The following is a 27444-nucleotide window of genomic DNA, read 5'->3' as shown; positions in this document are numbered from 1 at the left end:
CATGCCCTGGTGCAGTGCCCATTCCGTGGGGTCAGCATGGGTGCCCGCGGGTCAGCCAGTGTCTGTGTGTCTCAGCCTGTGACCACAGACCACACTGTCCTGCTCTGCTCACAAAAGCGAGGCCAATGGAGGGACTACGGGGGTGGGAACAAAGCCGGGTCATGGTCCGGCTGGGTGAGAAAGGGTCCAAGGAGCGAGAACCCGGCTGCCCTTGCCTGGTGAGCCGAGAGCTGACGTCCGCCCTGTGGGCAGCCCCTCTCCCCACGTCTTTCCTGCACCCTGGGGCAGGGTCATGCCTGTGTATACAGCAGGACGCACAGCAGTGCACGCAGCAGGCCTGATGCCTGCCCTTGCCATGTACTTGGGGGCTTGCTGAGGGTGGAACATCCCGACAGGACACGGGCCGACCCCGGGGAGGATGTAGGGGGTGAAGCGTTTGGGAGCCTCTGGAGGGGATCCTCACCTGTCTGCACAGGTGGACTGAGGACACCGACAAAGGGTGGGCAGGCGGGGAGCCCAGGAAGGGTCCTGGGTCATGCCTGAGGCTGGAGGAGGGCTGTGGAGCTGGGGGTGATGGCGGTGGGGACGAGGGGCTGATCACAGGACAGCGAGGAGACAGAGCATCCCAGGCAGCGGGGAAGGTGAAGACTGTGCCCAGTGGGAGGACGGAGAGACCAGCAGGCGGCACTGTAGCCGCGGGTAGCAGGGCTGCTCCCTGCAGGGCGGCGCCAGAGCCCCGCACCGCTGGAAACCCCGCCGTGTCCGGATGGGGGATGGGGGCCCGGATGGGCGGGAAGAGTTTGGAAAAGTCACCTGATCTCCACATGTCCTGGGAGAGGGGTTCCCTGCTCTTTCCTTAGAGTCTCCCCACCTGGGGAAGTCAGCACACTCAGCAGCGGGTCGCGCACGGCTTGCAATCTGTCGGGAGGATGAAGGGGAAGGGGGGGAAGGAATGAGAAACAAGCTCCACGTGTTTGGACAGCACATGCCACCCTAATTTCCAATAAGGAAGAGGAATTTCCCACAGGCTCAGGCTGCCCCTGTAACCAGAATGGGGCTTGAAGCGATCCTGCCACCTTGTGGCCGGTTCCAGAAACAAGTTGAAGACAGTTGCTCAGGGGCAAGGTTGTAAATGACAGCTATCGTAGAAAAATGTCTTGGGGTAAGTAACAGAAAAGGACTTCAAAACAAGGCAGAATTGCAGGAACCGGATTGCAAGAGGTAGCTTGGACTCGCCGTTAAAGCACATGAAAGCTGCTCAACATTGCCTACGAGTCAGTTGGCCAAAACGGGTGTACAGGCTGAAACCCACATGACCTTTGTGGCCAACCAAACATGCGGGAAATACAAATCAACACTACAGAGATGCATCGCTTTGCCCCAGTCAGAATGGCCAACCTCACAGTGTAAAAACCAGAAATGGAGGAGAGGATGTGGAGAAAACGGAACCCTGCTGTGCTGATGGTGGGAATGTCAACTGCTAACAGCCACGCTGGAGAAGGGTACGATGTTTCCTAAAAATTCTAAGAAACAGAGTTACAGGGACTTCCTGGTGGCGCAGACATTAAGAATCCAACTGCCAAGGCAGAGGACACGGGGTCGAGCCCTAGTCGGGAAAGATAACACATGCTGTGGAGCAACTAAGCCCGTGCGCCGCAACTACTGAGCCTGTGCTCTAGAGCCCGTGAGCCACAACTACGGAGCCTGGGTGCCACAACTACTGAAGCCTGACACCTAAAGCCAGTGTTCTGCAAGAAGAGAAGCCACTGCAATGAGAAGCCCGCGCACTTCAACGAAGAGTAGCCCCAACTTCCTGCAAACAGAGAAACCCGATGTGCAATAACAGAGACCCAACACAGGCAAAAACAATTACCTAATTAATTAAAACACAACAGAGCTACAGAGCATAGGGCACTACCACCCCTGGGTGTGTATCTCGGGATAACCATAAATCCATAGGACACAGGAACTTCAACTATTAGTGCAGCCCTTTTGCAGGAGCCTCGACTTGGAAACAATATACATGTCCTTGGAAGGGAAAAATGGATAAAGAAGATACGGTACTTATGTACAAGGGATCAGTACTCAGACATGAAATCAACGAAATAAGGCCAGTTGCAGCAACTCGGGTGGACTGAGATACGATCATTCTAAGTGACAAAATTCAGACACAAAATGACACAGCATAAGTTATCATTTATAGGTGGAATCTAAAAATGGCTGCACATGAACTAAATTACAAAACAGAAACAGGGTCACACATGCAGAAAACACACTTATGGCTGATTAAGGGAAAAAGTGGGGGTGGGGTGAGACATAAACCAGAGGGTTGAAATTAACACAGATACTGTTCCAAAGACCAAACAGGTAATCGACAAGACCTACTCTATAGCTCAGGAACTGGACTCAGCACACTCTAGTCACGAGAAAAGAATATATATGACTGGTAAGAATCTTAAAAGAATTTATGGATGTCTCTCTGTACGTGAAACAAGTGGGCGTGCAGCAGCCAGAAAGACAGCATGGAAAATCAGCTACACTCCCTTATAAAAATAAATTTTAAAAAAAGACACAGAAAGAAAACGTTACAAAATTCGTTCAGGGGCTGTGATGCAACTTGGATCGACCACGTCTAGACCCACAGCTGCATGGGCCCCAAGGCTGGACACTCGTGGGGCTGAGAGGCTGGGTGAGGAGTCAGCAAATGCAGCCCCTTTCGAGTAATCCTGCCTGGTCCCCATTCCATGGATCCCAAACCTCCAAGTGCAGGGGACCCTTCGTACAGCTAAAACATGCATGGGACACCCTGACGATGGTACACCGTCGCATCGGGAAGAGTTTGGAAAAGGCGCCTCATCTCCCCATCTCCTGGTGCTCGGGTTCCCCCCTCCAGCCTCTTTCCTAACAATCTCCCCACTAGGGGAAGTCAGCACCATCAACACCCTGTTTCGCACACTTTGGAATCTGTCCGCAAGATGAACCGGAAGGTGGGGAAGAATGAGAGACAACACCTAGGTGTTTGGACAGGCACATGCCACTCTAATTTCCGAAGAGGAAGTGACGAAAGGCTCAGCTAGCCTTCGGAACTAGAATAAGGCTTGAAGCAATCCTGCTGTAGGGTGGCCAGTGCCCAAAGAAACAAGTTGAAAAGTGGGGCTCAGGGGCACTGCAATTCACAATCGTGCAGGACCGTAAACGATCCCTAACGTGGAAAAATGCCTTGAGGTAAGTCACGAAAGAGGACTTGAAAGCAAGGCAGAATTGCAGGAACAGAATTTCAAGAGGGACATTGGTCTCGCCTCGAAAGCACATGGAAAGGGGCAGAACTTCTTCAACAATGCCGTTGGCCAAAAAGGGCGTACGCGGTTTTCCTGAATATTTTCAGGAAAACCGCGTACGCCCTTTTTGGCCAACCAAGCAGGCGCGCGGTGCAAACCAACACTACAAAGAGGTACAACTTCGCATCAGTCCGAAGGGCCATCCTCACAAAGTGTAAAAACCAGAAATGCAGGATAGGGCGTGGAGAAAAGCGAGCCTTTTTTCGCTGACTGTGGGACGGTAAATTGCCAACGGCACTCTGGAGAAGTGTAGTTTATTTCCCAAAACATCTAAGAAACGAAGCCACAGAGCATACGGCACTTCCACTCACGGGCGCGTATCTTGGGAAAACCAAAGCTCGACAGGACACAGGCACCACAACGTTTAGTGCTGGTCTGTTTACAAGAGCCTCGACTTGGATACAACCAAAATCTCCCTGGAAGGAAAACATGGATAAAGAAGATGTGATACTTATGTACAATGGAATATTACTCAGCCATGAAATCAATGAAATAAGGCCAGTTGCAACAACTCGGGTGTACTTGGGTACGATCATTCTAAGTGACATAAGTCAGACAGAAAAAAGAGACTTATCCTCAGGTATCAGTTACAGGTGGAGTATCAAAATGGCTATACACGAACTACGCGCCAAGAGACACAGAATGACACATTTGGAAAATGTACCTATGACTGCTAGGGTGCACAGGTCGGCTGAGGTGAGGCATAAACCAGGAGTTTAAAATGAGCACAGATACCGTTCCATAGACCAAACAGGCAATCAACAAGGCTTACTCTCAAGCTCAAAGGACTAGACTCAGCACACCCTACACACGGGACCCGGACCCGGACCCTGACCCTGACCCTAACTCTACCCTAACCCTACCCTAACCCTAACCACCCTAACCCTACCCTAACCCTACCCTAACCCTAACCCTACCCTAACCCTACCCTAACCCTAACCCTACCCTAACCCTACCCTAACCCTACCCTAACCCTACCCTAACCCTACCCTAACCCTAACCCTAACCACCCTAACCCTAACCCTAACCCTAACCACCCTAACCCTAACCCTACCCTAACCCTACCCTAACCCTAACCACCCTAACCCTAACCCTACCCTAACCCTAACCACCCTAACCCTAACCCTACCCTAACCACCCTAACCCTAACCCTACCCTGACCCTAACCACCCTAACCCTAACCCTACCCTAACCACCCTAACCCTAACCCCAACTTACAGGTGGCATCTAAACATGGATACAAATGAACAAACTTACAAAACACGAACAGCGACACACATTCAGAAAACACAACTGTGGCTACGAAAGGGGTGGGCGGAGGGATAGACCAGGAGGCTGACATTAGCATACATACCCTTCATGGACAATATAGGTAATCGACAAGGACCTAGTGTAGAGCACACAGAACTCAACACGTTGAAATCTCCGGAAGAGAATACGTAAGACTGCTAAGAATATGGAAAAAAATATGTAGATGTTTCTCTTTGTGTGAATCAAGTGGACGTACACCAGAAAGCGACACAGCATTGTAAATCAGCTATAATCCACTATAGAAAAATGATAAATTACAAAGAGAGAGAGAGAGAGAGAGAAATTCTTAGTAAATTCTTTCAGCAGCGGTGACCCAACCTGGAGTCACATGATGTAGACCCAGAGCTGGCTAGGGCCCTAAGGCTGGACACTCCTGGCGCTGAGAGACACCTGGCGAGGATGTGCCAGGAAATGGAGCCCCACTGCAGTCGTACTGCCTGGTCCCCACTCCGTGGGCCCCGTATCTCCAGGTGCAGGGGAGCCAACCTACAGCTAGCCTAACCCTCTAACCCTGAACCTCTAACCTAGATCCTTTAACTCTGATCCCTCAAAACCTCATCCTCTTAATGGACCTTCTAATACTGTCCCTAAGCCTCTAGCCCTGACCCTGACCCTATCTTCTCACCCTGAGCACTGAGCCTGAATTTTTTTAATGAAATGTACACGTCTTTTATTTTTTTATTATTTATGACTGCGTTGGGTCTGCATTGCTGCACGTACGCTTTCTCTAGTTGCAGCGAGCGGGGGCTGCTCTTCGTTGCGGTGCGCAGGCTTTCATCGCAGTGGCTTCTCTCGTTGCGGAGCATGGCCTCCAGGCGCGCGGACTTCAGTAGTCGCAGCATGCAGGCTTAGTAGTTGTGACACGCGGGCCCTGGAGCACGCAGGCTTCAGTAGTTGCGGCGCGTGGGCTCAGCAGTTGTGGCTTGTGGGCTCTGGAGCGCAGGCTCAGTAGTTGTGGCACACGGGCTTAGTTGCTCCGTGGCACGTGGGATCTTCCCGGCCCAGGGTTCGAACCCGTGTCCCCTGCATGGGCAGGTGGATCCTCAACCACTGCGCCACCAGGGAAGTCCCTGAGCCTGAATTTCAATCCTTAATCCTGACCCTCTAACTCTGAACCATACACTACTCCCTAACCCTAACCACTGACCTGACCATGATCCTACACCACCTTTAACCCTTAACTATAGGCTCGTATCAGAACAGACTAAAAGTTGAACCCTACTCCAATCCCTTGAAGTCGCATGAAGAAGCAGGTAACTCAGATACACTCATGCGTCACCTGTTCCCTACCTCCCATCTCCTTTCCCCACACCTAAGACCACCTTGCTTCCTTATCCCGTAAGCATCTCAAGCCCCTTGCCTCTGGGGAGGTGGATTTGATATCATCACTTGGCTGCCTTGCAACCTCGGCATCTAAGCATTTGGCTTGCTGCATGACAAAGAAGCCTGGTTCCAAACACCTTGAGTCCCTAAGCCTTAAGGCAGGGAAGCTTCTATAAAACACAGCCTGCTGAAATAACTCCCAGAGACAGTTAGGATTAACCATGTGACAAAGTCCAGAAAACAAGGGCTCTGTGCTCGCAGTGGGAAGACAACCGTCCCTGCGGAGCCCGCCACATGCCTCCCACCACTCACTCAGGGCTACTGACTGCAGCGGCCTCCTGGCTTTGCTCTCACCACCCCAAACTGTGCTCTAATGTGCTTACAGAAAAACGGCCTGTTGAAGTAAAAGCAGCATGGGCTGTCTGTAATATACTCTGCCACCAGAAAGGGCACCCTCACCCAACCGTGCTGGTGCCCTGATCTCAGACTTCCAGCCTCCAGAACTGTGAGAAATACACTTTTATTGTTCATAAGCCAACTAAAATACCCAATTGGTGTTTTGTTATAGCAGCCCAGATGGATTAAAACAATCAGCAACGGTGTTTAGGAAAAACTGGAATTTTCAATGAAAAAGGGAAAAAAAGCTCATTTACAATAGCACCTCAATACTTTTAAGTCTGGACCACGACCCTCTGACCCTGACACTAAATCCTGACCCTGGCCCTGGCCTGACCCCAACGCCGACCCTGAACCCTCATCCTCACCCCCTGCTGCCCCACAAGATATGATGCCATTACCCAGTATCTTTTATTTAACATTTTGACGATATGGGGGAATCGTGCCAGGACACTAACCAGACTCTCTCCAGACGCCTATGCTCTCATGTAGCCAGACTCCGTCTATTCCAACTTCCTGTGTTTAATCACATATCACGCCTCCCCTAGGTGTGCTAGAATGGTACAGACTTCAGCAATAATGCAAACGGTGAAAGAAAGCACAGGATTCTAATTTTTTTTTTTTTTTTTTTTTTTTTTTTGCGGTACGCGGGCCTCTCACCGTTGTGGCCTCTCCCGTTGCGGAGCACAGGCTCCGGACGCGCAGGCTCAGCGGCCATGGCTCACGGGCCCAGCCGCTCCGCGGCACGTGGGATCTTCCCGGACTGGGGCACGAACCCGCGTCCCCTGCATCGGCAGGCGGACTCTCAACCACTGCGCCACCAGGGAAGCCCTGATTCTAATTTTTTAAAGTTTATTTTAAAACATTTTTGGAAAAAAAATGTAGCCAAGAATTTTAATTCCACACAGGAAACAGAAGCAATGCCAAGAAGGCTGAAGTGTCGTAACTACCTTTATTGGTATCTTTTGCATATCAGTTCATTAAAGCCTTTGTTTCATATTTCTTGCATTAATCCCCTGAAAGTTCCAGATGGGCAAAAATATTTTTAAATACACAGCTGATTTCTAGATTATATACTTAATATTTATAAGTTTGTTATTTGTTTTGCACATGTCTATTGCTGTACTTTCAAGACGAAAGTCACATATAAAAATACAGACTAATCAAAACATAAAAGTCAGCCATTGTCTAGAATGCGGTTTACAATATAGAGCTTGCAGACAACACAGACTATATATATAATTCATCTGTCTGAAAACAGAAAGCAGTGTCTCAGACTGACTCCGGAGAAAGGTGCTGACACACAGGGAAACTCACTGATGATTCTCCTTTACGTTTATTAGATAGATCAATACCAAATTATTTCACATATATTATATTCAATATCTATATATATATATATATCTTGTAACCAAATTCCGGTTTAAAAGTCACAAACCAACATGTAAATACAAAACGTTAGGAAAGGTTTAACATATATGGGGAAAACATGTCTTACACCTCGTAAAGACTGTTTACAATCTAGCATAAAGGCAAATGTGGTTGGAAAAAAAGGAAATCCATATACAATTACAGAAAAAAATTTAGTCAAGCCACCTAATATAAAATATTTCAGATATCATGTCCAAAAATGTCCACGTGTTGCAGAGGTCTCTACAAATCAATTAGAATGACGTCAACAAGATCTGCAAACCGAAGTCTTAGCAAGTAAACGTGACTCATGCTTTTCTCTCTGAGACAACGAGGCTTGACGTTCAGTTAAAGGCAGGTAAACACGACTATGAAGAAACCCTTCTTTACAACAGCTTAACGGTACCCATTTAGGGCAATATACCCGCTTTCCCAGCTATGTGTGCACGCAGTGTTCTGTGATAAAATGACTCAGTTACTTTAAAAAAGCATAAATGGCAAAACAAAATAACCAGAACTCCGCGAAGCTGGTAAAACCACAAAGACACTGAAATCCAGCAACACCTGAGAGGCTGAGAGATAAAATGAATCACAAAATCTGGATGACTCTGATTTGGGGTTTAACTTTGGTTAAAACTGAAAAGTCTGAAAAGAACCAATGTTTTGGAAGAAGCAGTGTCACTTGTAAACATCCTGCCACCTAACTAAAAGGACGGCCTCTTCTTCTAGACCCACGACTTAATAAGACAGGAAGCTCTCAACACACAGCGCTGGAGAAGATGGATTCCACAAGTCAAACTTGAGTGAAACTGTTCTAATGCAATGTACCAAACACGCGTTTGTTCTTAGGAAAAATTACAAAACTAACAAATATTTTTCTCCAGAATTATAAAAGATAAAATCTATGAATCAGTACTGTTATGTGATTACAGAACAATAGCCAACTGAAAAAAAAAACAAAACACCAACCCACAGGCCGTCTACACCGTCCCCAATCCATTTCCTGCAGCCAGTACTTCCCACCTGCTCTGAGGACTGAGCCTTAGACACCGTTGACTGTATTTAAAGTTGAGTCAACAGTACTCTCTGTCTCTGGGGCAAAAGTAATGCAGCTCATTACTTACACACAACACTTGTTTCATTCTTCAGGACTTTCTTTGACGGGATTACTCAATGTTGGTTACTTTAAAGGTAACAAAAGGTGTCAGAAAAAAGTGCCTTGGAATTCTTTTGCAATTCCACAAAGACACCTGGCAATCTGATACGTTCATTCCTCTCCCCATCACAATTTTTGTTTTTTAAAATTACAATTGACAACTCACGTAAGATGTAATTAATTTACTTAAAATAAGAGAGGGCTTTTCAATCAAGTATCCACGTTCCAAATAACTAAAAGATTGTTACATCTTTTAAATTAATCTTTTAATAAATCTTTAATTACTCGGTGCCAGTAATTCGAGGTTGATACCGTAAAATTCAAACTTGCACATAGGCGTGTCCCACTCAGAAAAGATTTCATACACTTAGCAACTTGTGCTTTTTGTCTCACCTTTTATAAGAAACACAGGTTAATTTCAACTTCAGTTTTCCTTTCTGATGCAGACACGTGTACCTTGTGTAAGAAACGGTCTCCAGGCCACCTCCACGTGTAGACCTCAGCATTTCCTGAGAGTGTGAAGTCAACCCCTCCTCCAGGAGACTCTCGCCCTTTTGAGACATTCCCCCTTGCACCTTATGTTTGTCAGACTGTGTTTACAGAAACCAGATGACTGGATGAAAACTCTACAGGACAGTCAAGGACAGACGAGAAGACGAGATGCAGAGCGGGAGCCCCTTCCTCCTCCAGTGCACCTGCTGCGGGCAGCCCTCCAGGAAGGCTTGGCCTCCTCCCCTGGACCACAGACTTACTTTTCCCTGTAATAAAGCAGGTAGTACTTCAGGGGATCTGGCAGAGGGAGACTCAGGACCTTCTCACGCAGGAAGTTCACCGGGGGCTCGGGCTTGGTGTCCGGCAGGGTTGTCACCTCTTCTTGCCGCTCGTCTTCCAGGTCTCCGCAGCTGGTGTCATCAGAGGGGTTGGAGATCCGACTGGCAAACACCTCTTTGTCCAAAAAGACAATCGTTTCCATTCGGCGGCGGCGAACTCTCCTCCGTTTAAACCTGGGAGTGTTCTTCAGTCCGTCCCCGTTTTTGTTCACAGCCTCCTGGTGGATGACCTTCTTAATGGTGCCCCGGATGGCAATGCGCGCCAGGTCCTGGAGGCTGCGAACCGCCAGGGGTGCTGTGCAGACAGCGAGACGTCAGCCTCACCCTCGTGACACCACGAGGTCTAGCACCCGAGGAAATTCTAACCACAGTTTCATGTACTGGCCTATTTACAGACACATTACAAGAACAGGACAGTGCAGCTAACACACCACTGTAAAGCAACTATACCCCAATGAAGATGTTAAAAAAAAAAAGAACAGGACAGTGCAGCTAACACACCACTGTAAAGCAACTATACCCCAGTGAAGATGTTAAAAAAAAAAAAGAACAGGACAGTGCTGTAGGCAAATGTTAACTATACTCTAATTTGCATTCATATGGTATTTTTCAAAAGATATTTTCAAAGGCACTGACCTTTAAATCAGATAAGAAAAGGAAGCAGTACTGCTTGGCTAATCAATGGAAGAATAAGAACCAGCGTTACAGCGTTTGGTTCTTTGACAACCGGCTTCATTTCCCTATTTGCCGTGTTCAGTGATGCATTGTCTCACCCAGCAGAAATACAGTGACCACATGGCTCTACAATTCTTTTATCTGCTTTAATATTTTCACAGTATTTCAGAAATTTAAGAATTTGTTCCTTTTTTATTAAAGTAGAGAAAAAGCAGTTCCAAAACATTTTTAAGAACAAAAGTCCCAAAGCACATCGAGGAAAACTACACTCTGGTAATGGAAGCTCAAGTTGGGCAAATGTGTGGGCAACACACACACGGCAACACGAGGGCTCTTCCGGGGGCAGAGGATCACTAGGGGCCGCGTGCTTACATGCATGACACTGCAAGCCAGCATCACTTCTTACCCCCGAACCTAACTTCTCCAAAGAGTAACAACGCAAACTCTCCGGAGGGCTCCTCTGCTGCCCACACCTCTGACCAGAGTCACAGAGGCCCGAGCAGAACCTGCTCAGCGCCCAATGCCCTGGAGGCGCCCCCGCTCGCAGCACCCTCCTCCCCTTTGTCAGGACACTGCACTCGCCCGGCCCTCACACTCCGCCACGCCGAGCAGGAGGTGGTGGCAGCACTCCTCCCCCGCCACTCCAGTTGCTGTTGCCCCCTTCTCAGACCTCCCAAGGGCCAGCTCTGGCCTCTCCAGCTCACCCCGAGGTGCCGTCGGTGGGGGCCGCCTCATCCCCTGGCCTCCTCCTCTTCCACCCAGCCCGGCGAGCTCCTCTCCGCTTATCCTATTAGTCCTTGGTTTGACATCCATCCCGTGGCTTCAAATAACACAGGGCAGCCAAAGGCTCCCCAGGTTCTAACCCAGTCCTGCTGGGGTCAGGGCCTCCTGCAGACCCGCCTCCATAACATGCCAGCCACCTCAGGCCCACCTCCTTCCTCAGACAGGCCCTACACGCCTCCTGAGCCCCTGCCACTGGAGCCCCGTGTCTTAGCTTCAGTCTTTATCTCTTGCCCAGAAAATCCCAGCGGCCTCCTGACCAGCTCAGCCTGCAGTCTGGTCACTCACCCGTCCATCCGAGAGCTGACCCCATCCCCTGTGCAGCACACGACCACATCCTCACGGCCTCCGTGCGCACTGCCCTCATCGACGTGACTCTACTCGTCTAAGAACCTCTGGTCCGGGAGACAAGATCACAAGTTCCCTTCAGGAGCCCTAAATAGCATCGACATTGTTCATTGTGCCACGTCTGCTTTGAAGCCTCAAAACCCACATCTCGGGGTACCCTCCACGTCTTCATGATTCTTACCCAGGCATGATCAAGACACCTGTCGTAGATCCCACCTGTGACCTCACCTTCTGAAACTCTGCAGGGGCTCTTGGAAGGCCGTGCCCTCCCCACCCACGGGCAGTGCCTGCCTACCCCTTCCGGTGGGTTTCAGGGAGCACACATTTGACGAGTTCACCCTCCCCTGACCACCAGGGAATCCAGAATACAGAGGTGCCACATCTTCTATTTAGAGTTTTTTGGGGGGGGGGTTGTTTTTTATTTTTGGCTGCGTTGGCTCTTTGTTGCTGCGCGCGGGCTTTCTCTAGTTGCGGCGAGCAGGGGCTACTCTTCATTGCAGTGCTCAGGCTTCTCATCGCGGTGGCTTCTCTTATTACAGAGCACGGGCTCTAGGTGCGCGGGCTTCAGTAGTTGTGGCACATGGGCTCCGTAGTTGTGGCTCGAGGGCTCTAGAGCGCAGGCTCAGCAGTTGTGGCGCACGGGCTTAGTTGCTCCGCGGCATGTGGGATCTTCCCGGGCCAGGGCTCGAACCTGTGTCCCCTGCACTGGCAGGTGGATTCTTAACCACTGTGTCACCAGGGAAGTCCCCACATCTTCTATTTAAAACATGGGACGGACTCTACCACCTACATGATAAACTCGGGTCTAACCCACCTGCCCACCTCACGTTCCCACGACCCCCACTCTGGCGAGCTCCTCTCCGCTTACGCCTATTAGTCCTTGGTTTGACATCCATCCCGTGGCTTCAAATAACACAGGGCAGCCAAACGCTGCTAACCCTAACCCTGACCCTAACCCGGACGTCCCCGGCATACGTGCCCCGCACACCAGCGACGTCCAGCTCACGGCCAGTGTGCCTCTGCTCACGCTCCTCTTCCCTTCTCTTTCTTTCTAGGGGTTCCTTTTCATCCCTGAATAGCAAGCACAAACATCCTAAAATAACCCGAAATAGGCTAAACGTAGACTATAATTTTTTGAGTGACTTTTTAAACATCACGTGTAAAACTTTAAAGGCTTCAATGGGTGGAAAAGTGTTCTTTAACATTAAAAGGTTTCTTATGCATTTTATTTCTCTTCAAATTCTAACGACAGTGAAAAGATCTAAACAGTAAGCAAGAATCTTCATACTCACGTAACTGGACAAGTCTTGATTCTCCTGACTCCGACTGGCAGGGCTGGACGAGTGGAGCAAAAGACACAGCCAGAATCTTTTTGGTTTCCCAGGCGGAAGGACCCGTCCGAGTTATCTTAGTCAACTATCCCAGAGACAAAACGAGAAGATTCAAAAGGTCGGACTACTGGGAGTGCCGATTTAAATATAATCATTCCTATACACAACCTGAAAAAACACAGACACTAAAAATGAAAAACCCTGGCAGTACGGGCCTGCAATGTGCCCATAATGCGATGTGACAAGAATTACACGCAACTTAATGATCTTCTCGCAAATACACGCAAGCTTCTAGCACAGAAAATGCATCTAACAGGGACAGAAGGTAACGGGGGACAAGGGGGCAATCAGAGAAGGAGTGTGGGGACTCTGATGAGACAACCTTCTTGGACTCTACAGAAAAAGTCCATGTGGCGGGGGAAACGTAAGGAGATGGGGCGATTCTCAAGTACAAGTCGTTAGAGACCCTCACAACCAGCTGCGATGCTTCAGCCTAGACGGGGTCCTGGGCTGTGGTTTCTGGAGGGTGGGAACTGGAAAGAGACCGTCTCGCCGCCACTGAACAGCAGCGGGAACCTCTCGAAGGCAAATGGCCTGATTGCTTCAACAAATAAATTGCAAGAGAGAAGGAAAACTTGGAGATTAACAACACCAAAGAGGTAATCCACCAAGTGCAGGACACAGCCCTAAACGGGGTCCCATTCAAGTAAGCTGTTCAGCCTGGTTTTGAGACAATCAGGAAAACCTGAATGCTAGCTGGACGCTTCAAGATATTAAGGAATTACTATTAACTTTTTTAGGCTGATAACGGTTTTGTTATGAAGTTTAAAAACACAGAGCCCTTACCTTTTACAGATACAAACTGAAATATTGAAGAATATTTTCTTTCTTTTTTTTTTTTATTAAGGACGTTCACTACAGTCTTTACATAACAGTAAATAACAATAAAAACGACATACAACCTAATGTCTGATTATAGGAGCCAGATAATTAACTGGTCAATGGTTCAGCCGGCTACCACATAAGCACTAAAAAACGATGATGTGGAGTATTAAGTAACTTAAAATCATATTCACAAACTCTGTTAAGTAAAACACCTTAGTGTACAATAACCTTTTTGAAAGGCTACAGACTAAGAGGAGAGGGCTACAAGAATCGCACGCTAACAGTCATTAGGGACTGTGAATAGTTTTTCTTAATGTTCACATCTTCTGGATTTTCTAAAATAAATAATTACTTTTCAAACACAATGAATTGAATGCTAATATTTTAAAACTGAAGAAAATTTCACCAAAGCGCACAGCCTCCTAACATTTGTCATTTCTGTTTTTCCTAGTTGTTTGGGACGGATAGGTTGCTCACTTATTGCAAGCTGTTTTCCCAATGAAACACAGTATCTGAAACATACAGAAACATGCGTAGCCAAGTAGACCTGGACAAGATTCCCACTCAGCAAGGGGTTCCGTACAGTACCCGCCACCATGGAATTTAACAATTAGACGAGCTACCAAAATAGAATTACTCTAATATTTTTTTTATGTGTACTGTAATTCCAATACTAGAAAAAGCATAAAAGAATAGCTAAGGGGGGGCGGGGGGAGGAGGGGGAGAGGACAGAAAAGACGAGGAGGGAGGAGAGAGAGGGCGGCAGGTCAGCCTTGCAGTGCAGGCTCTGGGATGCCCGCCTGAGTCAGGACCTGCCCCGCCTTGGCTGCCTCTACGGCCTGTCTCCTCCTCAGTGAAATGGAGGGCATTGTTACAAGAGTTACGAAGGAAAGTGCACGTCAGATCCCCGGAACCGACGCTGGCAGGCAGCTAAGTGTGCAAAACCGTGGGTTACGTGGGGACCTGACCTTCTCTTCCAGCGGCATGACCAGGACGCCCCCGACTTTGAGGAGGCTCTTCATGTACCCCTCGTGCTGCTTCTGCACGCCTGCCCCGCAGTACACCCGGTCATACTGAGAGCAGCCTGGAGAGATCTCCAGGCAATTGCCGGTGACGAAGGAGGGCTCGCAGAAGTCAAACCTGAAGCAAACAATGTTTTCCACAACTAAATATATCACATTAGAACAAGCCTACATAGTAAATCTACACTAAACACGGGTATGTTTTCATTGCACAATCCCACAGCAACATAGCAAAATCAGAGGCAGAAGCTGGACACCAGACTTCAGGAAGAATTACGCTAGTAATAAGCAGAACCCTAGAAATTCCAAACCAAATATTGTGAAAGTCAATATCATAGGCGCAATCCGAGCTTAAATCACCCAAGCTCCAAGCATCACTACTGGCTATTTTTATTATCTTATTTTATTATCTTCTATCTTTATTATCTTATTCAAGATCTACTAACCGAGTAAAAAGAGGGAAAATTATATCTGGTTTTTCTAAAAATTTTAATCCCTAAAATAAGAACTTTAACGCTTTGTTTTAAAATGCAAGAGCCAGCTACATGGCGCCATTTAAAGACAAATGTGGGGCTTCCCTGGGGGTCCAGTGGTTAAGATTCCGCGCTCCCAACACAGGGGACCCAGGTTCGAGCCCTGGTCAGGGAACTAAGGTCCCACATGCTGCAACTAAGCCCATGCACCACAACTAGAGAAGCCCGCACGCCGCAACTAGAAAGCCTGCACAGCCAAAATAAATAAATAAATTTAAAATTAAAAAAATAAAGACAAATGCAACAATTCCATTTTGCAAACAAGTAGGCGATAAAATGTTGTCTCTACTGGAAACACGAAAATTGGGAAAAATGAACATTCTATTTGTTCTCTTATATTGGTGAGAAATTACCTTCAGGTATCATAATTAAAAAACTTGGGCTGCCCTGGTGGCGCAGTGGTTAAGAATCCATCTGCCAATGCAGGGGACACGGGTTCGAGCCCTGGTCTGGGAAGATCTCACATGCCGTGGAACAACTAAGCCCGTGCACCACAACTACTGAGCCTGCGCTCTAAAGCCCGTACGCCACAACTACTGAGCCAGCATGTCATAACTTCTGAGCCCACGTGCCACACCTTCTGAAGCCGTGCGCCTAGAGCCCGTGCTCCACAAGAGAAGCCACCACAGTGAGAAGCCCGCACACCGCAACGAAGAGTAGCCCCTGCTCACCACAACTAGAGAAAGCCTGTGCACAGCAACGAAGACCCAACGCAGCCATAAATAAATAAATTTGTAAAGAAAATAAAAATTAATAAATAAATAAAAAACGTAAGGCCCTTAAAAACACAAAATATTTTAAGAATAATTAGAACAGATACACACATATCCCTGACTCTCCTGCCACAGTTTAATCATGTTTCCTGGAACACGAACAGTAATAAACTGATTTCTTTCCATTTAATCCAAAGTTTAAGTTATAACTGACACCCAGAACCACAGACAGATTTGATCTTACTTGTCGAAGCTGTCACTTGTCCTGATGAAAAAGTCCAGCTTCTGCTTCGCATACTCTGTCACATCTGAATGGAGTTCCACCCCGTGGTTCACACCAAAAGGACCTAAAAGGTTTCAGGATAAGAAAACATGTAGAATTAGGGCGAGAACCCCTACTCTTTATTTCTGTTTCACAGACTACAACACATTTGATTTGGCATGTATAATTACAGAAATACACGTTATTGGGCCTAAATCACCCAGCCCAATATTAAAATACGCAGGCTGGCCTCTGCTCACCACATCACCAATACTCCTTCCCACAGCTTCCTAAAGCCTGGACCTCCCTGTCCTCAAACTTCCACGGAATCATTTGAAAATGTAAACAAGCCAAGGCCTGTAACCAAGAGTTCAAAGTGCCACTAATGAATTAAAGAAGAAACGTGTATTTGCAAATGGAAGCGGACACAGGCCTGTCTTCCATCAAAGGTCTCCCCAAACACTCAGATGTGCTGTTTAAGTCTCACAAAATAGGTTTTAATCATCATTAAAATAAAACTATAATTCCAAAATCAAAATGAAACTTTTTTAATCAAAAGAAATTTATCAGTAACTGGAAATAAAGCTGTGAGAAAAGTTAGGAGCCCACTTGATGAAAGCGCTTCCTCCACATACAAACGCCTCTGGGTTAAATCTCGGTGAGAACTATTGACACAAACAGCTTCGTTAAATCTCTGTGTTGTAAGAATCCATTTGTATGAAGGTCGGACTTCCCTGGTGGCGCAGTGGTTAAGAATCCGCCTGCCAACGCAGGGGACACAGGTTCGAGCCCTGGTCCGGGAAGATCCCACATGTCGCAGAGCAACTAAGCCCGTGTGCCACAGCTGCTGAGCCTGCGCTCTAGAGCCCGCAAGCCACAACTACTGAGCCCACGTGCCACAACTACTGAAGCCCATGCACCTAGAGCCCGTACTCTGCAACAAGAGAAGCCACCGCAATGAGAAGCCCACGCACCACAATGAAGAGTAGCCCCCGCTCACCACAACTAGAGAAAGCCACGTGCAGCAACGAAAACCCAATACAGCCAAAAATTGTTTTTAAATAAAAAATAAAAATAGGGTTTCCCTGGTGGCACAGTGGTTGGGAGTCCGCCTGCCAGTGCAGGGTACACAGCTTCGAGCCCTGGTCCAGGAGGATCCCACATGCCGCGGAGCAGCTGGGCCCGTGTGCCACGGCTGCTGAGCCAGCGCTCTGGAGCCTGCGAGCCACGGGTGCTGAGCTCGCCTGCCGCAACTGCTGGGGCCCGCATGCCTGGAGCCCGTGCTCCGCAGCAGGACAGGCCACCGCAGTGAGAGGCCCGCGCACCGCAACGAGGAGCGGCCCCCGCTCGCCGCAGCTGGAGAGGGCCCTCGCTCAGTGGCGAAGACGTAATGCAGCCAAAAATAAATTTTAAAAAAAATGCAAAGAAGAAATTAAAAAATAAATTAAATTGAATTAAATTAAAGTAAAAACATTTGTATGAAGGTCAAAACAGGTAACACTCATCTGTGTGATGGAGGTGAGCATCTTCCCCCTTCTGGAGGGGTGGGGTCCTGCTATGGGGCGGTGGCCATGAGGACCTCTGGGGCACAGACTCTTCTCTGCATCTTGTTCTGGGTGATGCTTACATGGAGGTGGATGTAAAAACTCACCAAGTTCCACGCTTCACACTTGTTACTTTACTACGGGTAAGTTATACCTCAATTTAAAAAAATCTGCATGTGAAAATGAACAGGGCACATAGGGCTTTATTTAAAAGACATACAGGGACTTCCCTGGCGGTCCAGTGGTTAAGACTTCGCCTTCCAATGCAGGGGGTGCGGGTTCGATCCCTAGTTGGGGAACTAAGATTCCACACGCCTCTGGGCCAAGAAACCAAAACATAAAACAGAAGCAATTCTGTAACAAGTTCAATAAAGACTTTAAAAATGGTCCACATCAAAAACATCTTATAAAAAAATAAATAAAAGACATACATATAAAGTCACAGTGCAGCATTCAACCCTACAGTCCAACAGAAATCCTGGTAAATGCAACCCTCTGTGCGCCCACAGCTTTGCACTCTGCCACTTGGTTCATCTGGCCCCTTCCTGGTGCAGCAGCCTGGCCCCAGGCCCAGGCCTCCCTGCCTCTGCTGGATGACTCACGCGCTCTCCTTTCTCAACACCTGTCACGTACAGAGCTGCTGCTATAACATTCTCTCATCAAAACACAGCCTACGGGCATCCTTGGTGCTCAGTGGTTAAGAATCCGCCTGCCAATGCAGGGGACATGGGTTCGAGCCCTGGTCCAGGAAGATCCCACATGCCGCGGAGCAACTAAGCCCGTGCACCACAACTACTGAGCCTGCGCTCTACAGCTCGCGAGCCACAACTACTTAGCCCACGTGCCACACCTACTGAAGTCCACTCACCTAGAGTCCACACTCTGCAACAAGATAAGCCACCGCAATGAGAAGTCCGCACACCGCAACAAAGAGTAGCCCTCGCTCACTGCAACTAGAGAAAGCCCATGCACAGCAAGAATAAATAAAAACTAACTAAATAAATAAATAACCCAACGCTGCCAAAAATAAATAAATAAATAAAATATCATAAAAAAAGAATAAACATGGTTATAAAAAGAAAAACCACAGCCTACCTGAGAAGTCACATTTCCAGTGTTTATATCACATCCACATTACTCCGTTTCCATCCCCACTGCTCTCTTGGTCACAACTTGCCTTTTTTCCCCCACTCATCATGTTCTCACCAGCCCCTCACCTTTGTTAGGCACTTATTGAGGACACACCTCCTATTCCCAAGAAGCTTCACACCAGACTAAAAACACATATCCCCTGACCCACCCCAATAAAAAGAACTAAAAGCGGAGGGAGTACAGGGGGCGGTCAGAATGGTGGCACCAAAGACACAACACTGAAACTAGTCCCAGAAGGCCCCCCAAGCAGAGCATCACACGACACTTTCAGGTTAAGCTGACAAGTGCTGCGTCCTCCCCACCGCCAACTGGGACCTCAAGAGGGGAGCGCCCTCAGCAAAGGGGTGGAGCCACAGAATGAGCACAGGAATGTGGCAGAAAGGCTGCGGTCAGAGAGTAAGAACCCCTAAGTCAAATGAAACACTTCAAGCCTCACATCTGCAGGCACTGGGAGGCCAGCAAGGTTTCCACCTCTGCAGTGATCTGCACGAAGCACCGTCACGGCTGAATGAACCAGACAGGGAGGCCCAGGACACACAGCATCCAGACGGTGAGAACGGTCCAGTGCACACAGCTTTCTCCCTGCAGATCCAAGATGGCTACCCGTGAATGCAAACTCTCAAGCTACCTCCTTCAAGTACATCAGAGCACCACGCAGTGTCCACTGCAGCCGAAAACACAGCTTTCCTTCCTTCAGAACTCTCCTCCCCTAATAGCTAGTGAAATTCCCAAGAAAGAGGGGACTCAGAAAAGACAAACAACAACATCAATTGTAAGCCATTTCTTTATAACTTCTACACAACATCAAGTGCAGCAGGTCAGCTGAGGTTTACTTTAAGTCACCTTTTCCTGAGCATTTCATTTCTTTTCAATAGCATTTCTAATCTAACCAGTTTGATAACCTGACCACCTTATCCTTAGCTCCTCCAATTTTTCAGCTCCAACAGAGGGAATTATAATTCACTAATTCCGGAATGATGAATAACCCGGGCTCCCTTTGCAAAGCAGTTTCAATCCAAGTTAAGTTCAAAAAGCATTTAGCTTAAAAAAAAAAAAAAACTTCACATTTAATAATCTGAGGGTAGCAATTTACAGCCTAAAGTCAGATGATCAGAATCTCAAAACTTCAGCAAATTCTAAAGTATATGAACTTATAAAGAAACCAAAAGTTTCATTCCATATCCACAAAAAGCAACTGTTACTGCTAAGATTTTCTTAAGTGCTGTATCAACCACAAAGAAACAATATTGTGATGGACCGCTAATGATTTAAACATGACTTTAAAGCCGTTATTACTTGAAATCGCCGATATTCGGAATCTTAACACTGACCCGGTAACGATGTTAAGATACTTAAGCCGAAAGCTTTGATATTTAGCAAACCTGGGAAAACAGGCTAAATGGCTTCAAATGAGATAACTTGTGAAATCCTTCCCATCCCTGGAATATATTTAAAAACAAACAACGTAAAGTATTAACTTTTTTAGTATTAAAACAACAAAAACAAAAACTGCTTGGAAGAACTTCAACTTCCAGGGGACTTTAAAGTTAACTATTCCCAGTTTAGAGACCATGACAGGGCAGCCTGAGTGACTGTATTAATCGAGAAATGACCATGAGGTCCAGATTTATACAATGTCTAGGTCCTCCGTTGTCCAAAAGGAGGGTGTGCCGATCAGATGTTGGAGGTGCAGGCCGGGGGGACAGGAAAGCTTCAGAAGGACCCTTCTGTTCCTTATGGGGATTTCTCGATTAACACAATCACCCCCCACCCAGGGACTGTGTGGACACCACGACGGCCGGGAAGGCCGAGGGCAGTTACAACTCGGACTCCACAAAAGGACACGCTGCCGGCAGGCTCTCCCTCCTACGTGGGACAGAGCCAGACTCACCGAGGATGAGCCCCACCATGGAGCTGAGGTAGCCGGTGCCGCTGCCCAGGTTCAGGAAGGAAAGGCCAGGCTGCAGGTCCAGGGCCTCCATCACCTCCGAGTAGATGCACGGAGCGGAGAGGTGGATGTTCCCGTGCCTCCACGCCAAGTCCTTGTACGCGTTCTCCTTAAACTCCTCGAGGTAATAGTCAGCGCGGTCAACAGCTCGGAAGGCCTGCTCCACCCGCTCGGAGCGGATGTACTGCGCCGCCTTCAGATGGTCTATCAGCTCGTCGTTGTCTTCACCAGCACTCACCGCGCCTCCCATCTTCGGGACCGCGCTTACACAAAGCTGCCGCTTTAAGATTTTTAAAAGGGCAATTCATACTAAAGGTTAGAGCGGAGCAATAAAAGTTCTAAACACATACCAATTTCAGATTCTGAATTCTGAAAGTAATACAGATGGAATATATTTAGTCATCACCCACCCCTCCCACCTTACCCTCCTCCACTCCCAAGAATGCCAGATTCAAAAAAAAAAAGTTAAATTTGAAATTCAATTATATCCATCCAAAAATAAGTTTGTAATTTATAGTATGGACTGAATACAGACGAACATGCAATACCTAAAACATAGCTGACGACTTAAAAACATCATTAAAGTATGAATTCAAAACTTTACTAAAAGTCATCATTCTAGAAAGTCAAGCATTTAGGATTAAAATCATCTTGAATATACACCTATCTCTCTTTTTTTTTTTTTTGGTCGGGTCTTAGTTGAGGCATGTGGGCTCTTTCATTGCGGCATGCGGGCTTCTCTCTAGTTGTGGCATGTGGGTTTTCTCTCTCTAGTTGTGGCGCGCAGGCTCCAGGGCACGTGGGCTCTGTAGTTTGCAGCACTCAGGCTCTCTAGTTGAGGCACACGAGCTCAGTGGTTATGGTGCCGGACTTAGTTGCCCCGCTGCATGTGGCATCTTAGTTCCCCGACCAGGGATCAAACCTGCGTCCCTTGTATTGTAAGGCAGATTCTTTACCACTGGACCACCAGGGAAATCCCGAATATGTATCTATCTTAACAGGTATATATCCACATATGGAAAAATCATTGAATGTAAACATAAAAAGAGAGCAGATATGTCTACTAGAAAATCATTCTAATATCAACCTCTTTGAATATTTCAAGTGCTGTAGATCCTTTTTTCTGTACATAAATCTTCAAAAGCAAAAAAAAAAATTTTTTTAATTCAGGTCAACAAATAATAAAAAGTTATTCATTGTTCATCTGAAATTCAAATTTACCTGCTGTCTTATATTTTATCCAGCAACTCCACATCCCACATGCGCATAAACACCAAGTCAAGCAGTCCATTCAAGCTCCGATCTGGATGTTCTGATGTACAAATTTCAGGCAAAAACAACACCCACAATACCCTCTTCCCCACGAAACGTACTGTGACACACACCTCACTGTGACGAACACAGCACCCGTCTCAAGGCTACAGCTTAGGAGCAAGAGAAGCTGCTACTAGAACTCCCTCAACTCCTCGAAGTATCAATACCTACTACACAACCTTCCCAGCTCGTCAACAACGGAAAGTACATTTCCGCTCTCCTCCCAACCGCCTTCAAGAAGACAAAGCAACAGCACGTGTTCCCCTCTGAGCTGGCTACCAGAACACCACGTACCCTCCTCTAGTTCACAGCGAAAATGCTCCTTCACCTGTAGAGGTTTCACTCTTCCTAAACAACTCCAATTTTATACTTACCCTAGGGACTTTTACTTCAAATAAAATGGTAATGTTTACAAAACATTTGATATAAATTGCTGGGAAAAAAGAAAACAGCACTGACTTCCGGGTGTTCCAGCGGGTAAGACTCTGCGCTCCCAACGCAGGGGGCCCGGGTTTGATCCCTGGTCGGGGAACTGGATCCCACATACATGCCACAACTAAGAGTCCACGTGCCACAACTAAGAGTCCGCATGCCGCAACTAAGAGTCCGCATGCCACAACTAAGAGTCCGCATGCCACAACTAAGAGGTCCAAACACACACACCCCACACACAAAACTGGCAATTGCAGTGGGAGAGATTTCCCCGGGAATGAAAGCCACCGACCACACAGACTAATCTTCAGCTTCTCACAAGGACACAAAATGTGTGAAAGGTGGGACTTTTAACACAAACGCTCTTCTATGTTATGGCTGGAACAGTTCATCTTCATCGTCAAGATTTTAAAGCTGAAGACTTCCCTGGTGGCACAGTGATTAAGAATCCGCCTGCCAACGCAGCGGACGTGGGTTCGAGCCCTGAGCCGGGAAGATCCCACATGACGCAGAGCAACTAAGCCCGTGTGCCACAACTACTGAAGCCCGTGCGCCCTAGTGCCCACGCTCCACAACAAGAGAAGCCACCGCAATGAGAAGCCCGTGCACCACAACGAAGAGTAGCCGCCACTCGCCGCAACTAGAGAAAGCCCACGCGCAGCAACGAAGACCCAACACAGCCAAAAATAAAAAATTTTTCTTTAATTTAAAAAATAAAAATATATAAAATAAATTAAAGATTTTAGAGCTGAATATTAGACTTCCAAATCACTAGGATCTTCCGATTATTAGATTCTCACCCCCACTCTAAATTGTTTCAGAGTCCTTCCTGGTTACACCCCACGGTCAGTTAACTCAGCCAGATGGGATAAAGTGCTAATGAGGTCAAGTTTAATCCTGGGCGAGCCACTTAGTTCTGAGGCTAAGGCCTATAGCCCTAGTCTTGGACAGTCATCTTAAAATTGGGGTCACTAGTTAAAAGTTGGGTCATGTTTGCTTGCTTCAGGGAAATGTCTGCACCCACACATCCTCCAGGACGGACCTGAAAGCTACCTCTTCACCCAGAAGCCCACAAAGTATAATGTTCTATCCTCAGAAAGCAAACACGAAGTATATGTTGGGTATGTTTCATTGTCTATTAAGTATTTATCCCTTATTTTCAACTTTGCCTCACTGTGAAAGTTTATTCCACGTGCAAAGGCTAAGTTTTTAGTAAAACTAGCAACTAACTACAACCTTTTTACAGGCACCACCTGCCCGTCACGACCTCATTTTGGCTTTACGACATTATTAGGCATATTGGGACTGAGAAGTTATTCTCGTGATCACACACCAGTGTGAAAGGACAGGGCTGCCATTCAATCCCGGGCCTACGTTCTTTACCCCACACCAAATACAGCTTTAAAAAATCCTCAAGGGAGCAAAATTCTTTACCAATGAACACACTGGTAATCTCTACCCAAAATGACAGACGAAATAACTACGTGGTAACGCTATCTGCTGCCACTGGTAGGCTGCACGTGATAACCTGTAGGATCTGATATTTACTATTAACTTTCCCTGGCAATCTAACACTCCCTCACACTGCAAACAATCACTGCTCATTACTGACCACGAATGTGATCAGTCCTAACGCCACCAAAAACACCAACAACAGGTTAAGAAGTGTCCTTGCCAAACCATCTGGACCTACAAGCCACTCAAATTCAATTTTTCAAAGTAATGGCAAGTCATTTTTCGGATGCTGCACTCGACTATACTTTGCAACCCTGAATTCACCGCTCCGCAGTAACCGGGCACCACCCAACAAGAAAGCCTTACTCTAATGCTGCTTCCTCCAAAACCAGCCGTAAGGGCACAGGGAGGAGACGGCGCTCATCCATCTGGAGCAGGACCAGGCATCGGAAGGTCTCAGGTGGACAATCGAGGAGGCTGTGACAGTGGCCAGGCTAACGGAGCATGCAGCTCTGATAGCCGGGGCCAAGATTCAAGTCGACGCTGGGTTTATCAGGCTACTTATTAAGGGCAACATGGACAAAGTAATTCAGCTGGATGAGCTGGGGAGAAGGAACCAAAACCACACCTCCTGCCGCAGGAATAATGGAAGAAATGGAGACTTCTTTCATTTTGAAAACCAAAACTCTCACAAGGAATGCAGAGGGATTTTTTTTCCCAAGTACTCGAAAGGCTGCCATATACACACTATACACGAGCCTGATAAAAGCCAAGCCAGTGGAACACGTGTCGGATGGAGATAATTTCTGCTAAACACACAAAAAATGCTTTCTAAAACTGGAACTGAAAATACTGACACGTTGTCAGAACGAGGAGTCTCTCCCCGCCAGGGATGTCCCGCGCCAAGTACAAGCAGGGAGGGGGCCCAGGCGCTGGTCTCAGGAGCCGAAACCCACCATCTCCAAGGGCCCCTCCCACCCTAGCGTATGGCTCTATTTCCCCCCAGCAGAGCCACAAGTTCCGACTTGTTTATACAGGAACCTGCCGGTCTACCCAACACTGAGAATGCAGTTGTTTACTTCAGCCCCTCCTTGTTCAAAAAGAACGAAGAAAACGTTGACAAGCACATGAGCGAAGGGGGGAGATAAAGGACTTCTCTGATGTGCAAACATCAACTTGGGAGACACAGGCCCTCGCAAACACAAACAAAACACACGCACCAAAGCCCGGCGAGCTCTCCTTTCCCAACGGAAGGCGTCTTTCAGGTCTTGCCTGAAGCTAAGTCCCCAAGGCTTGAACGGCCAATACTTCCTTAACAGACTCTGTCACCTTCTGAAAAGGTACAACCTGTTTCAAACCCTGGTAACTCTCCACTTGCCGTGCTAACTGCAAATGTTTCCTACTTAGTAAGCCAGGGACGAGCTACGCGTCTGGAGAATTAAGTCAACCCAAGGGGTGTAAGCAATGCGCACCTGGAGAGACCTCGGGAACCCCCGGAACGCTGGAGGGCGGACCCCCGGGGAGGGGGGAGGGGCGACGGGAGACGCCTGGGACGCGGAGGGGTGTTTATGCTTGGGGGTGGGGAACGAGAGGACAGCGGAAGAGGACAGGAAGACGGGGAGAGGAGAATGCGGCCCTGGGGGAGGGTCCGGGAGCCCGGGACCACGGGAAGGGGAGGGGTGGAGAGGAGGGAGAGAGGGGGAGGGGGCCGAGGGGCCGCACCGCCCCCGTACCCCGCTGCAGGCCGGGCCGAGGGCGGCGGCGGCGGCGGCTCAGTACCTCCTGGCTCGGCGGGCCCGCGGAATCGGCCGCTGGGCCGCACCTGCAGCTCTTCTGGCGCCCCTCGCCAGTCCGCCTCCCACTACGCAGCCCCGACCTCCGCCGCCGTAAACATCCACCGCGCCACTGCGCCTGCGCGCCCGAACGCCCTACTGCGCGTGCGCCCGGGTCCAGCGTTTAAAGGGGCAACGGCGCAGCGGAGGGCCCCATCCAGACGTCCCGGCCGGCCACGCGCTCCGCTGGGAGGCGGAAGTCAAAGGGCAGCCGCAGGTGAGCGTTAACTGTTCCGCGCCCCACCGCAAGCCAGGACTCAGCTGTGACCACGACAGGCAGGGCTCACTCCTTGGAAGTGACCTTCCAGGAGGGGACCGACCGATGAGGAAGAAATGAAAACACAGGGGATGGACAGCAACTGGCGGCGGCGGCGGTGGCTACTGTGGCTTGGATGACACGGAAGGGACATTCCAGCGAAGATCTGCAGGACCGGAAGGATCCAGCTGTGCCAAGAGAGGGTCCAATGGCTGCAGGCCAGGGAGAGCTGAAGTGGGCAGGAGCCCCTACCATGCCCACCCCTGCGAGGGGTCCACACAGCCCCGACTTGCACACCCACCCTCACTGGCTTCACCGCCGCCTCCCACGCCGCATCCTGATCAGCCCTTCCTGTCATTCTGCGTCTCAGAAGTGGCGTGCCCCTGCATCCTGGCCCACTGGCAGATCCTCGGTGTTACTTCCCCGGCCACCCACCGACGCGGGGGGGCCTTTTGCCCCGATGCCACACATCCCTTGTGGGCCACCTGCCCGGCCTACCCAGTAAACTTTGTGAAATCTGCCCGAACCTCCTTTTGCTCAGCCCAAACCTCACATAGGTTTTCCAACTGAGTCTTTAGCAGCAGAACCCTTTCTTTAGACACAGTCCTATAAGGGAGCCCTTATACTTAACAGGTGCAAGCACTGCTGCCTGGGGCCCTCCTGCCCCCACATTCCTCCCCAGACTTGAGCTCCACTTGGGGGCATAGTTTTCACCACTTTCCATGTTCCAGGGAAGGCTTGCTTCTCCTGGTGGTCCACAGCCCCGAATCAGTGGCCCTGTGGTTGCCGCCAACCTAGTGATGGTCACACTGGTTCTCAGAGCCCTTCCTACCTGATTGCCTGCGATAGTCTGTGACTGTTTCAAATTACAGAGGTCCTGGAGCCATCCTTGACCCTCTCCCTGCTGTGAGGGGATACGCCCTCCATCCACCCCACCCTGCCTAGGCCTTGCTTCCCTCCTCTCTATGCGGCCAGGCATCTCACCACCCCTCCCTCTGCTCTGCGGAGTGGTCTTCCTAATATAAATAATAGACAACATACCATCAGTATTGGTCTTTGTAGAGCATCATGCTAAGCGCTTTACAGAGATTATTTCCTTGGAGTAGATATTAGCATGCTCTCCAGGAAGAAGGGCAGCCCTGACGACGGGAGTTGGCCTGGGCTCACGGCAAGGTTGTCCTGCTGGACACAGACATCT

General features: G+C 48.5%; 1 protein-coding gene across 11 annotated transcripts; it reads right to left on the bottom strand.

The window, feature by feature from the left end:
* Positions 1-874: 874 nt before the first annotated feature.
* Positions 875-26031, bottom strand: LOC115844543 (protein-L-isoaspartate O-methyltransferase domain-containing protein 2). 11 transcript variants are annotated; one of them, XM_060284289.1, is made up of 7 exons: positions 25938-26031; positions 20901-21237; positions 16296-16398; positions 14752-14923; positions 12860-12983; positions 9803-10059; positions 7307-9692 (listed from the first exon to the last, which is right to left on the bottom strand). In XM_060284289.1, exons 2-7 carry the CDS (start codon positions 21205-21207, stop codon positions 9561-9563), a joined length of 1095 nt encoding a protein of 364 aa, XP_060140272.1. In that variant the 5' UTR covers positions 21208-21237; positions 25938-26031; the 3' UTR covers positions 7307-9560. The 11 variants fall into 11 exon arrangements, 9 of the variants coding, with proteins under 9 accessions (XP_030697594.1, XP_060140272.1, XP_060140270.1 ...); XM_060284287.1 differs by having other exon boundaries at positions 20901-25490; positions 25938-26026; XM_060284288.2 differs by lacking the exon at positions 25938-26031 and adding an exon at positions 25631-25847.
* Positions 26032-27444: the final 1413 nt, after the last annotated feature.

This window comes from Globicephala melas, chromosome 15 (assembly GCF_963455315.2).
Source record: "Globicephala melas chromosome 15, mGloMel1.2, whole genome shotgun sequence".
Classification (NCBI taxonomy): Eukaryota; Metazoa; Chordata; class Mammalia; order Artiodactyla; family Delphinidae; genus Globicephala; species Globicephala melas.
Note: the sequence above shows the minus strand (reverse complement) of the source record. Positions and strands in the feature narration are given on the sequence as shown.